General features: G+C 41.4%; 1 protein-coding gene across 1 annotated transcript in view; it reads right to left on the bottom strand.

The window, feature by feature from the left end:
- The window catches only part of LOC117347325 (dynein heavy chain 6, axonemal-like), a 2502256-nt gene that overhangs the window by 2127137 nt on the left and 361315 nt on the right, over window positions 1–13804 (bottom strand). The window contains 1 exon segment of the mRNA XM_033918113.1: window positions 2993–3113. Coding sequence (XP_033774004.1) covers window positions 2993–3113 — 121 coding nt within the window.

Below are 13804 nucleotides of genomic sequence, written 5' to 3'. Positions count from 1 at the left end.
TAACAACCTTTGCAGAACTGGTGTTTACGGTTGTTTCGATGCCGCTGGGCCAGCGGTCAATGTTGGAGCCAGTTCAACATCGTTCTTCTTCCCATACCTCCCTTGACGTGATGTTGGTCAGATCGGGGAAGACCAGAAATATTGAATCCTTCACTCTGGATTCTCGGGGTTGGTTACCACCAGTGCGGGGCCCAGATCTCTGGGATGATTCTGAAGAGCCTCTTGTGACAGATGATGAGGCTTCTTCTAATGAAGATTCTTCTTCTCAAGAGCCTGTTCCTAAACCAGAACAGACTTCTTTTTCAAAATTTTTGAGGGAAATGTCAGAGACACTTTCTATCCCTCTAGAATCTGATTCAAAGAAATCTAAAGCATTTTTAAATGCATTGGATTTTGATCAGCCTCCTAAGGAGTTCCTCAAGCTCCCCCTTCATGACATTTTTCGGAAGACTTTTTATAAAAATCTTGAAACTCCTTTGACAATCCCTGGATCTCCTCGTAAGCTTGATGCCCTTTATAGGGTGATTCCTATTCCAGGCTTTGACAAGCCTCAACTTCATGAGTCCCTCCTAGTGGAGTCCACTCTGAAGAAGTCTGCTGGGGCCAGTGTATATGCTTCTGTTCCTCCTGGCAGAGAGGGCCATGGATTACTTTGGCAAGCATTTATATCAAAATGCCACGCTTGCCAACCGGTCTAGTAATTATGCTTTTCATTGTTACTTTTATCTCAAGCACTTGGTTCAACAAGTGTCTGTCCTTCAGAAGTATCTTCCTGAGCCTAAGGTACCTCTTCTGCAACAGTATACTTCCAGTTTGTTACAATTCCGGAAGTTTTTGTTACACTCAATCTATGACACCTTTGAGCTTACATCTCAAGCTACCGCCAAGGCTGTGGCTATGAGGCGCTTAGCTTGGCTTCGGGTATCTGAACTGGATGTTAACCATCAAGATCACCTAGCCAATGCTCCTTGTTTGGGCGATAAACTTTTTGGGGAATCCTTAGATACTACTACCCAAAAGTTATTGGCTCATGAAACTAGGTGGTCCCTTGTATATTTTTCTTTACATTTCTTTTCATTTTTACCTTTTTTCGTGTTTTCTTTTACTTTTTTCTTTCATTTCTCTAAATGTTTGTTTTTCGGTTCTCCATACATGACCACTGCACCAGTCATTCCATATGGCTTGTTGGCCCTCTGTCTCTCCATTCCATCCAGCCTGAGCCCCTCCCCCCATCTCTCCTTGATCTGTATCACCATTCCACCTCTTTTCCAGTATTTCATTTTGTGTGTGTCCATCTCTCCTATATGCCTATCTCGCCTCTTTTCCAGAATGTTCATTGTGTCCCTATCCTTATCCTCCTACCACCTATGTTCACCATCTGCCCTCTCAATATCCTTATCTTCCCCCCTTTTTTCAGCTTTGCTTCTCTGTGTCTCTATTTCACCTCCCCCTTTTCAGCATTATCCCCCTTCAGCATTGCTCCCTCTCTGTGTCCCCATTAACCCTCCATTTCAGTATTATTCCTCTCTGTTTGCCCATCTAGACTCTTTCAGCTTTGCCTCCCTCTGTAAACCCATTTACTCTCCCCCTTTCAGCATTGCTCCCTCTGTATTCGTATCCTTATAATTCTAGCTTGCTCCTTCTCTGTGTCACTATTTGTCTCCATTTTCAGTGTCTCCTCTCTTCCATTGTTCCCAGCATTCTGTAGCCAGCATCTTTCCACCCTCCTTCCAGCCTGTATAACATTTTTCCTTTCCCTCCTTTCCTCTCTTTCTTCCTCCTCCCTCACCCATGAGTCCTGCATCTGGACCTCTCCCTCCCACCTGCACCTGCATCCCCTTCCCCACGGCCCTCTTCAGCGACTCTACAGTGGTAATGATCAAGACAGGCTGTTGACGTCGGGGCCTTCCCTCTGTGAGTCCTGCCTGTGTGTAAAAAGGAAGTTAAAACAAATAGGTGGGACTCGCAGAGGGAAGGCCCCAACGTCAACAGCCTGCCTGAATGCTGCTGCAGAGTCATTGAAAAGGGCTGTGGGGAAGGGGGTGCAGGTGGGAGAGGGCTGGATGGGAAGGCTGCCAGAAGAGGAAGGAGCTCCAGAGCATAACACTGATCCTGGCTGGGTTGATTTCTTTTTTAGGCTGCTGCCACCGCCCCTCAAAATGGCAAAATTTGGACTTCAGCAGCAAATTAGAAAATACATCCAATGGAGCCCCCAAAAAGAGAACATGTCCTGGGAAATCCAGACATCTGATAAACCAACCATCAATGATGTCAGGTCCAGATGACCACAAGAATGCCAGACAGTTAAGATAGCACCATTTCTCTCTTCAGGCACCAATATGCTGTATTTTACCACCTCCTTCCCCAATATATCTGTGTGAAATATTTTATAAAGTTGTGTTCATAATGTAAACAAAGAAATATATTTTTAAAAAATTCAACAAAAAAAAAATAGAAATGCAAAAATTGTATAAGAACATAAGAATAGCCTTGCTGGGGCAGACCATGGTCCATCTAGCCTAGTATCCCATCTTCATGGAGGCCAATCCAAGTCACAAGTACCTGGCAAAACCCCAAATAGTATCAGCATTCCATACTATCATCCCATGTCTGTCTCAACAGCAGACTATGGACTTTTCCTCCAGGAATTTGTTCAAACCTTTTTTAAAAGCAGCTACATTAACTGCTCTTACCACATCCTCTGGCAACGCGTTCCAGAGCTTGACTATTCTGAATGAAAAAATATTTTCTCCTATTGGTTTTGACAGTATTACTCTGTAACTTCATCGAGTGTCCCTTAGTCTTTTTAAATAATGATGCAGTAAAAATCGATCCACTCAGGATTTTGTAGATTTCAATCATATCTCCCCCTCAGCTGTCTCTTTACCAAGCTGAAGAGCCCTAATCTTCTTAGTCTTTTCTTTTACAAGAGGAGTTCCATTATATACATTTTCTTTTGAAGTAATAATGTCTTGTTAAAACATTTACTCACCATGATCCTGCTCCTTCAGTGCTTCTAAATCAAGGCTTTCATTTTCTTTGAAAAATAGACGAAATCTTTCAAAAGTATCTGCATATATGTTGGCAGCTTCAAATGCTGATTCAGTAGATTCCTAAAATTGCCAGTAAAAAAGTTAGTTTACATACCAGAATTTAAACCACTAGAGAGGATCCTTAGCTACAAAAACTGAAAGGATGGCAGACATATGACTAGTGGCACCAGATGTCACAGAGGTAACTAAAGGGATCATCTACATGACGCAGCAATTATGAGTTTTAACAACAGATGTATACAACAAATTTCTAAGAAGGTATTTGAATAACCTGCAAGGAACAGCATTTATGACACTCATAGTCCATGTTTTCTAAAGGCATTTGGATTGACTGCATTGAGCAGCAATTACAACCACAACAGCAGAAATACAACTGCATCAGACCTTAAAAAAGGTATGGAGTAAGGCAAGGTTAAAACCCAAATTTCAGGAAACAAAAGAATGCCAGATGTTTGAGACAATGACTTCACAATTAGAAAATGTTATAAACCAATAGAGAATACAGGAGATGCATTCAAAGAAGCAGGTAAGAACAAACAAGTTTATTTATTTAATTTGTTTTCTATCCTATTGTCCCCAAAGAGCTCAGAACAGGTTACAGATTAAACATACATAATTTCAGTACAAGTTTACGATACAAGCTTTATCCTAACTTGACACATATTAGGGGTCGAATATTAATATAGTTTACCGGTTACAATTTTCCATAGTTATCCTTACAATTCAAGGTTTTCAGTACAAGCTTTATCCTAATTTGATACACACAGTTTACAGGTTAGATTTGCCATAGTTACAATGCAAGATTTTACAATACAAGTTCTCCTTATGTGCCACATACTGGTTCTGGTACCAATATACATTTCTTTGTAGTCAATCAGTCAAGGCCAGGGGGATAGGTGAAGAGGTATGTTTTTATTGCTTTTCTAAAGTTGAAGAGTCCTTCAAGTGATCTGATCTACGGGGCAGTCGATTTCAATAGCTTGTTATGAAGCGGAAGTAGGACCATCGTTTGGTGGTTTGCAGTTGAAAAGCACTACCAGGGGGCGTTTGGAGGTGTATTTCAACCTGGAAGTAGAGGGACCGGTTCGGTATGTAAGGAGGAAGTTTAGCCATCACGTAGCCCTGCGCCATGTCATGCAAGGATTTGAATGCTAGCAGAGAAATATCAAACCGGCAGAGGCTAAACAATTTTTGGGGCCCTTTTACTAAACCACAGTAAAAGGGGGTGCTGTTGAGCATGACATGTCCCGCAGTTTCTCTACATAGAGCTTACCATTCTTGGCAACTTTTTCATTTAGTAGCAGTTCTGCACTTTCAGATATAGTAAATGCCACAAGCTTGATCCACCGTCTCCCTCCAAGATGCCAGCAAAGAGAAACTAAGACTGTAAGAGAAATTGTAAGATTTCAGTTCACTTATCAGTGGTACTAGAAGAACTTAAACTTATTAAAGATCTTATTCAAACTAGCCACTCAGCAATAATAGATCTGTGATCTGAATTTGAGATGCACTACTGCACTTGAGAGTAAAACGGCTCTGCTTGACAAAAACTTTTCCTCAATACTTGCCCAATACGTGATGTAATTATATAAGATTCTACAAGGTGAATCTACAGCTGACCATTCTTTTGTGGAGATGATGCTCATTGTCTTTTTCAAGCCAGATAGAGATCCCATTGAGGTCAAGAACTATACCCTCATCTCTCTTATTAACCTGGAGGCAAAGATCTATGCCATAATACTGGTCTTGAGACTGAATAATGTTCTTCCATATGTCATCAATCCAGATGAAACCTGTTTTGTCTCAGGGAATCATTCTTATTCTAACACCAGACTACTTCCTTGTATATTATATAATGCTGGATCTATTACTTCTCTTGCAGCTCTCTTCTCAACACCTTCATCTGGGTTGAATGGATTTATCTATTTCAAGTTCTTCGCTGGTTTGATTTTAGTCCTCTTCTTATCAACATGATTGCCAAGTTATATGAAGCACCCATTGCTCAAATTTGGATCAAAACTGAGTTATCATCCAGCTTTCAACTGTCCAGAGTTTTTCTTTAAGATTCTTTTCTCTCAAATAAGCAATCACCAATTTCTTATCTTTAAAACACTGATGCCTCTTAAGAATATGCCAATGTTTTCATATAAAGCACAGTTATTACCATAAAGTACAGTTACTTATCGTAGCAGGTGTTATCCAGGGACAGCAGGCAACTATTCTCACATGTGGGTGACGTCATCCACGGAGCCAGGATGCGGACAGCCTCGCAAGCAGACTTGCTTGAAGAAAATCTGAAGTTTTGAGTCTGACGCACGCGTGTACCTTCCCACCCAGCACAGCGTCTCCTCAGTTCAGATAGCTAGCAGAGAAGCCAACCCAGGGAGGTGGGTGGGTTGTGAGAATAGCTGCCTGCTGTCCCTAGATAACACCTGTTACGGTAAGTAACTGTGCTTTATCCCAGGACAAGCAAGCAGCCTATTCTCACATATGGGTGACCTCCAAGCTAACCAGAATGAGATGGTGGGAGTGTTGACAATTCAGGAGAATAAATTTTGTAATACTGCCTGGCCAAAATGGCCATCTCGTCTGGAGAAAACATCCAGACAATAATGAGAGGTGAAAGTATGAACCAAGGAGCAGGTGGCAGCTTTGCAATTTCCTCAATAGGAGTGGATCTGAGGAAAGCCACTGAAGCCGCCATGGCTTTGACTTTGTGGGCTGTGATTCATCTCTGTAGATGTAGTCCAGCCTGAGCATAGCAGAAAGAGATACAAGCAGCCATTCAGTTGGAGATGGTTTGCTTTTGTCTCCTTCAATCCAACTTGTTTGGATTGAAGGAGACAAAAAGTTGAGCAGCAGATCTGTGTGATTTGGTGGTTTCTGAGTAGAAGGCCAAAGCATGTTTACAGTCTAGGGTATGAAGAGCTGATTCTCCAGGATGAGAATGAGGCCTTGGAAAAAACACTGGAAGAACAATGGATTGGTTGAGATTCCGAAATTCTGAAACTACTTTAGGTATGAATTTAGGATGAGTATGAAGTACCACCTTGTCTTGATGGAAAACTGTGAAAGATGGATCAGCAACTAAAGCTTGCAGCTCACTGACTCTTGGAGCAGATATGAGGGCAATTAGAAACACCACTTTTCAAGTGAGCTATTTCAGATGAGCCGTATCCATTGGTTCAAAAGGAGGCTTCATCCATTGAACAAGAACAATATAAGAACATAGAACATGAGAACATAAGAATTGCCGCTGCTGGGTCAGACCAGTGGTTCATCGTGCCCAGCAGTCCACTCCTGCAGCGGCCCTTAGGTCAAAAGACCAGTGCCCTGAGTTTAGCCTTACCTGCGTACATTCTGGTTCAGCAGGAACATGTCTAACTTTGTCTTAAATCCCTGGAGGGTGCTTTCAGCCTCCTATAACAGCCTCCAGAAGAGCATTCTAGATTTCTACCACTCTCTGGGTGAAGAAGAACTTCCTTATGTTTATATGGAATCTATCCCCTTTTAACTTTAGACAGTGCCCTCTCATTCTCTCTACCTTGGAAAGGGTGAACAACCTGTCTTTATCTACTAAGTCTATTCCCTTCATTATCATAAATGTTTCGATCATGTCTCCTCTAAGTCTCCTCTTTTCAAGGGAGAAGAGGCCCAGTTTCTCTAATCTCTCACTGTACGGCAACTCCTCCAGCCCCTTAACCATTTTAGTCGCTGTTCTCTGGACCCTTTTGAGTAGTACTAAGTCCTATGTCCAACATTGGGATCCCAAACCACTGGAGGCAGTTTGAGAGGAGGTTTGACATTGAAAAGTCCTTTCATAAATCTGGAAACTACAGGATACTAAATCTAATAATTCTATACTGAAAACTTAGGTCCATTAGAGCATACTTCGATGCTTCATCATTCAGAATTCTGGTACAATCCCTAATACTAAGCCATCTTGATTATTGTAACATTGCCCATCTGGCAATCTCCCAGAAGAAAATGCAGAGACTACAACTGATACAAAATGCGGCAGTCAGGTTGATCTTTGGGTTGAAGAAGTCCGATCACATAACCCCTTCCTACCGACTCCTGTACTGGCTGCCAATGGAGGCACGTGCGAAGTTCAAGCTGGGATGTCTCTGCTTCAAGGTACTATCCAGTCTAGCCCCTAAATATATAACTGACCTCTTCTCCTTCTCAACCAACAGACATAAGAGAAGAACACACCTGAAGTTCATTTCCCCATCGGCTAGAGGATGTAAATTTAAGAGACACCATTAACAACTTCTGTCGTATCAAGCAGCCTTATGGGGCAAAGATCTGGAAAAACTAATTATACACGCAAATAACTATGGTGAATTTAGGAAACATCTAAAAACATACCTGTTCTTGAAGTACCTAGGTAACAATTCTGTACAATCGACCCCATTACAATCTCACCCCCAAATCTGATCCCGTAAACTGTTAACCACTAATCTCTAACTATGAATGTTCCATTCAATTTGTAGAATCTTTCTTTTTTTTTTTTTTTAGTTCAATAATTTTTATTGAATATTATAAGAAATATACAGAAAGCAGTTCAAACACACAAAATCTGAATAAGAAATATTGGTGTAGAAAAAGTCCATATTTACAGTCATTTACATACAACCAGATTAATAAAAGAATCCAGGGTATGCGTAACTGCTAATAGAAGATATATAAAAGCAGAGAGAATGAAATAAGAGAGAAGGAAAGAAAGAGGGAGAGAGAGAGACAGATAGATAGATAAAGAGGCAGAAGTGTCTACTGGTTAGAATGAACATATGAATCTAAGAATGACCAAGGTGATTTATTTTGCACCATGTTTGTGGAGAGTCGAGAAATCATGTTCTTCTCATATGCATAAGATTCAAATTTATGATACATGGACAGAGAGTTCCACCAAAAGGTGTAGTCAAGTAACGAGGATGATTTCCAATTTTTAAGAATATGCATAAGAGCTGTTATAAACATGGCATCAATGAGTTTAGGTGGGCAGTTTGTGCGAAACAAGGGTGTTGAGAACAAAGAATTACAATGTCCATGGAAATTTCTTCTGAACACTTAGTAATAGATTTTATAGTGTCCCAAATACGAATCCAGAAGGAGTGAACCATAGTGCAATGAAAAAGCATGTGGTCAATAGTTCCAGACTCTTTCAAACAATTCCAGCAGGTAGAGTCTTGTTTTAGCTTCGCTTTCCACATGCGAAATGGGGTCCATACTGCATTCCACATAACGAAGAACATTGATTGCGAGACTCTGGAAGATAGGAGAGGACGATTTGTGGAGGACCAGAAAAGTTCCCAATCTATATCAGAAAGCGTAGTCTGCAGAATCGAGTCCCAATGGTTCATTGATTGAGGTGAAAAGGTGAAAGAGTGGTCCCTTAGAATACTATAAAAAAGAGATATCGCTCTACCCTTCATTAAGGCCAGAGAAGACCAGTGGCGAACAGTGTGGATAGAGGTCATAAAGTCAGAGCGCATATGTACCTTAGACAGTATTCCAGTAAGCATAAGCCATTGGGAATGTATGGAGGATGGAAGTGAATATGTAGAGCAAAAAATATCAAAAGGAACGAATGAGGTGGAGGAAATCAATTGATGGGCAAACTCGACACCCGCCCGCTGCCATCTCTTCCATGAGAGGGATCTACCCTTATTTTGAATTTTAGAATTATTCCAGAGGGACATTATTATTATTCCAGAGGGACATTATTATTATTCCAGAGGGACATTTCGCTAACAGAAATCTCAGCTGTTGCATCTAGAAGATGAAAAGCATGCTGCGTTGCACTCAACAAAGAATACCTTCTCAAGTGTCTAGGTACTGACACTGTAAGGAAGCAGGAAACGTGTAGTGGTGCACATAAAAAGCGTTCCATTTCAAACCATGCTGGTTGATCCTGAGGATTAGAATCAACGATCCAATGAGCTCCATATTTGGCTAAAGATGCGATGTAATAATAATAAAAATCTGGTAGATTTAATCCGCCATTATTCTTAGAGGCCTTCAGCTTGGCGAGAGCAATACGGGGTTTTTTCTTGTTCCAAATAAATTCAGAGATTTTTCTATTGAGCCAGTGAAATAATGTTTTCCGGCATAGGAGGGGAAGCATGGAAAGGGTGTAATTAATTTGCGGGGCTAGAGTCATTTTAATGGAGGCTATTCTACCCCACCATGACAAATAAAGTGGGGACCAGCGAGTTGTAGTGTTTGAAACTAAATTTTTGATTTTGGATATGTTAAGATCTTGGGCGTGTACTGGATCTTTATGAATTAGGACCCCCAAATATTTCACAGCTCCCTGTGACCATGAAAAAGGAAATTGAGCCAGATCTGAGGAGGAGATATGGTCATTGAGAGGAAAGATCTCTGATTTCTCCCAATTAACAGAATATCCAGAGAGTTGAGAGTATTGAGAGACAGTGTTAATAAGATGGGGTAAGGAGATGAGAGGATCCCTGAGAAAGAGGAGGATGTCGTCAGCATAGGCTGCTAGTTTAATGTCTCGAGTGGACAAGGGGATACCCTTAATTAGGGGACATTGTCGGATAGCTGACAGGAGAGGTTCCAGTGCCAAGTCAAATAACAACGGCGAAAGGGGACAGCCTTGACGGGTGCCTCTATGAAGGGGGAATTTGTTAGAGAGAGAGTTGTTAATCAAGATACGAGCTGTGGGTTGTCTATATAGTGTTTCTATCCAATCTGTGAAGAAAGGACCAAAATTATACCATTTCAGTACTCAGAATAAGAATGGCCACTCCACTCGGTCGAAGGCTTTCTCAGCATCAATGGCTAGACCAATCACAGGATCCGACAGTGTTTTGGCATGAGCATTGATATGGTGAAATAAGCGTAAATTATCTCCTATGTATCTTTGTTTGATGAATCCTGTTTGATCTTTGTGTACTAGGGTTGGGATCACTGTGGTGAGTCTTAATGCGAGTAGTTTTGCCATAATTTTGTAATCCAAATTAAGGAGAGAGATAGGACGAAAATTTTTAACCAAAGTAGCATCACGTTCTGGTTTAGGGATAACTACAATAGTGGCCTCAGCGAAATTAAACTGTTTATCCGGAGTGGAGTGGAGAAAATCATAATACGTGAGGAGTTGAGGCGCCAAAAGAGCTCGGAAACTTTTGAAAAATTCATTAGTAAAGCCATCCGGACCTGGGGCTTTCCCAGTGGGTAAGGAGGATATAGCAGTTTCAATCTCAGACGTGGTGATGGGAGCATCCAGTTTTGTTTTAATAGATTCTGATACAGTCGGGTGAGTTAAGGAGGCGAGGAAAGAATCTATGTCCGATTCAGAGGTTGAAAGCTCAGATTGATATAAAGCAGTATAAAATTTTTCATATTGGGAAGAAATCAGAGATCTGGTTCTAGCTAATTGTCCTGATGAGTCTTGAATAGCTGAGATGTGCAAACGTTTTGATTTAGTTTTAAGGTACCTAGCTAAAGGGCGACCCATAAGATTATCTCCCATATAGTGACCGGAGGAGGAAATGAAAATGTCATGCCGGGCTGTGTGGGAAACCAGGGTATTATATTCATATTTAAGATTTTGAATGCGTTGGAACATGGATGGATCATGTAAATGAGTGGACATATGTTGCAGTTCTAAGTTTTTGATAGAGATTTCCAATTCTTTTTCTTTATGGGAGGATTGTTTTTTTTTCCAGGAAGCAAGTTTAATCAATTCACCTCTGAGAGAGGCTTTGTAAGCTTCCCAAACAATAGCAGGACAGGTTTCTGAATCTTTGGTGTTAATTTCAAAAAATTCCGTGGTAAAAGATTTGATTTTGTCCACTATTGCATCATCTAAAAGTAAGGCATTATTAAGTCGCCAAGATGGAGATTCTTTGCGTGAGGCCGAGATAGTATAAGGAAATGGCTGCGTGGTCTGTAAGAGATATTGGATGAATGATAGTATTTGTTACGTCTTGAATGAGTGAGGGGGAAAGAAGAAAGAAATCAATTCTTGAGTAAGTGTTGTGTGGTGGTGAAAAATGAGAGTACTCTCTACCTTTCGGGTGTAGTAAACGCCATGGATCTACAAGGGAGAAGGCTTCCATTAAAGCATGTAAGGCTGAGAAAGATCTGGATTTTGAGGGTCTGCAAGAGGATGATCGGTCTATATAAATGTCCTGAATTTGGTTGAAGTCACCTCCTAATATCAGAGAGCAAGAACTATATTCAACTAACGCCAGCTGAAGATCTTTGAAAAAGTCCGGATGATCCAAAACAGGAGCGTAAATATTAAGGAGCACAAAATCTATTGAGTGCAACGCAGCATGTACCAGACACCACCTTCCGTCAGAGTCGGTTTTAACAGAATGAATAACCGGGGATAGCTTGTCACTGAGAAATATTGATATCCCATTTTTCTTCCTCTGAGTTGCAGGGGAATACAAATGGGTGGAATATCCTTTCAACTTAAATTTAGAGGCGGCAGCAGGCGGGAGGTGGGTCTCCTGTAAATAAATCACATCAGGATGCTTATTAAACACATAGTTAGCTATCTTTTTCCTTTTAATGGGATGGTTCAAACCATTCACACTAAAAGAAAAGACATGTAAATCAGCCATAGTCTGTTGCAAGCAATGTTAGGACATAGTAAATATCACCTTTATGGGAAAAAGACAAATAATATAACCAGGATATCAGGTAGACACTCCTGCCAGAGAGAGGAAATAAAGAGAGCATAAGAATATGAGTAAGAGTAAGTAGACTAGCAATGAAAGCATGATACAAGGTCAGAAAAAAGAAAGACCTTACTATCATGCATGAGATGAAACAGTTTAAGGGTGCTCCTGTGAGCACGGAGGAGCAACACATATAGAATCTTTCTAATTCATTGTAAACCGCATAGAACTTCATGGTCCTGCAGTATATAAACTGTTATTATTATTATTATCCTTGAGAAATATGTTGTACATTTACTATTTGTATTTTGTAAATCGCTGATTGTCCAGTTCTCTTCAGTGTAAACCGCCTAGAAGTCGTATGATTGTGGCGGTATAGAAGAATAAAGTTATGTTAAAGTTAGGTTAGGTTAGGATGAGGTTTCCCTTCAATAGGCTGATGGAAAGCAGCAATTGCACTAAGATGAACTCAAATGGATGTAGACTTGAGGCCAGAGGTAGAAAAGTGCAGAAGATAATCCAAGACGGAAGACAAGGAGGTATCTCAAGGCTCCTTGTTATGAGTGATGCACCACATAGAAAATCTAGTCCATTTCTGGTTGTAGCATTGTCTAGTGGCAGGCTTTCTGGAAGCCTCTAAAATGTCCCGAACAAGTTGAGAAAACTGAAGAGGAGTTATGTTGAGAGGTACCAAGCTGTCAAGTGTAGAGACTGCAGGTTGGGATGAAGAAGAGATCCTTGACTCTGTGTAAACAGAGATGAAAAAACTGGTAGAAGATATGGCTCCCTACTGCTAAGCTGAAGTAGAAGAGAGAACCAGGGTTGCCTGGGCCACTGAGGAGCTATTAGAATCATGGTGGCATGATCATTCTTGAGCTTGACAAGAGTCTTGAGAATGAGAGGGAATGGAGGCAACACATACAGCAGGGGTGTCAAAGTCTCTCCTCGAGGGCCACAATCCAGTTGGGTTTTCAGGATTTCCCCAATAAATATGCATGAGATCTATTAGCATACAATGAAAGCAGTGCATGCAAATAGATCTCATGTATATTCATTGGGGAAATCCTGAAAACCCAACTGGATTGTCGCCCTCAAGGAGGGACTTTGACACCCCTGGCATACAGGAACAGATTTGTCCATTCCAGAAGGAAAGCATTTGCCTCGAGGCAATGAGGAGAGTATATCCTGGAACAGAACTGAGGCAGTTTGTGGTTGTGGGAGACGCAAAGTGAGGAGTTCCCCACTGAGAAAAAATGTGATGAAGAGGTGAGGAATTGAGTGTCCATTTGCGAGGTTGCAGAAGACGACTCAATTTGTCCACCAGGCAGTTTTTTTCCCTTTGAATATAGACTGCTTTTATGAAGGTTTTGTGATAGATCGCCCAGTCCCACACCCTTTGAGCTTCCTGACAAAGAGGGAGAGATCCTGTTCCTCCCTGCTTATTGACGTAGTACATGGCGACTTGATTGTCTATCCGAATAAGGACTACCTGGTCGCGAAGAAGATGCTGAAAAGCTTTGAGAGCATTGAAGATCGCTCTGAGTTGCAACAGATTGATGTGACACTGACAATCCATGCTGGACCAGTGGCCTTGAGTACGGAGATCGTCAAGATGAGCTCCCCAAGCGTAGCTCGAGGAATTTGTCATGAGGACCTTCTGATGAGGGGGGTGTCTGAAACAGTAAACCTCTGGAGAGATTGGAAGAGAACATCCACTAGTGGAGAGACTGTCTCAATGAAGGAGTGATTGTAATGTGTTGAGAGAGTGGGTCGCAAGCCTGAGCCCACTGAGATGCCAGTATCCACTGAGGAATCCTGAATTGAAGTCTGGCAAAAGGAGTCACATGAACGGTCGAGGCCATGTGACCGAGTAGTACCATCATGTGTCTCGCTGAGAGTGAAGAAAGGGAAGACACTTTGCGGCAAAGCTGAAGGAGAGTATTCAGATGCTGCTGAGGAAGGAATGCTCTGAGTTGGACAGTGTCCAGAACAGTTCCGATGGTTTTGAGAGGGCTGAAGGTGGGATTTGGGAAAGTTGATTTTGAATCCCAGGTTTTGTAGGAACCACATAGGTCTCTACAATAACCTCCT

The sequence above is a fragment of the Geotrypetes seraphini genome, chromosome 1 (assembly GCF_902459505.1).
Source record: "Geotrypetes seraphini chromosome 1, aGeoSer1.1, whole genome shotgun sequence".
NCBI lineage: Eukaryota > Metazoa > Chordata > Amphibia > Gymnophiona > Dermophiidae > Geotrypetes > Geotrypetes seraphini.
The sequence above is the reverse complement of the archived record's forward strand: the minus strand, read 5'-3'. Positions and strand labels throughout refer to the sequence as shown.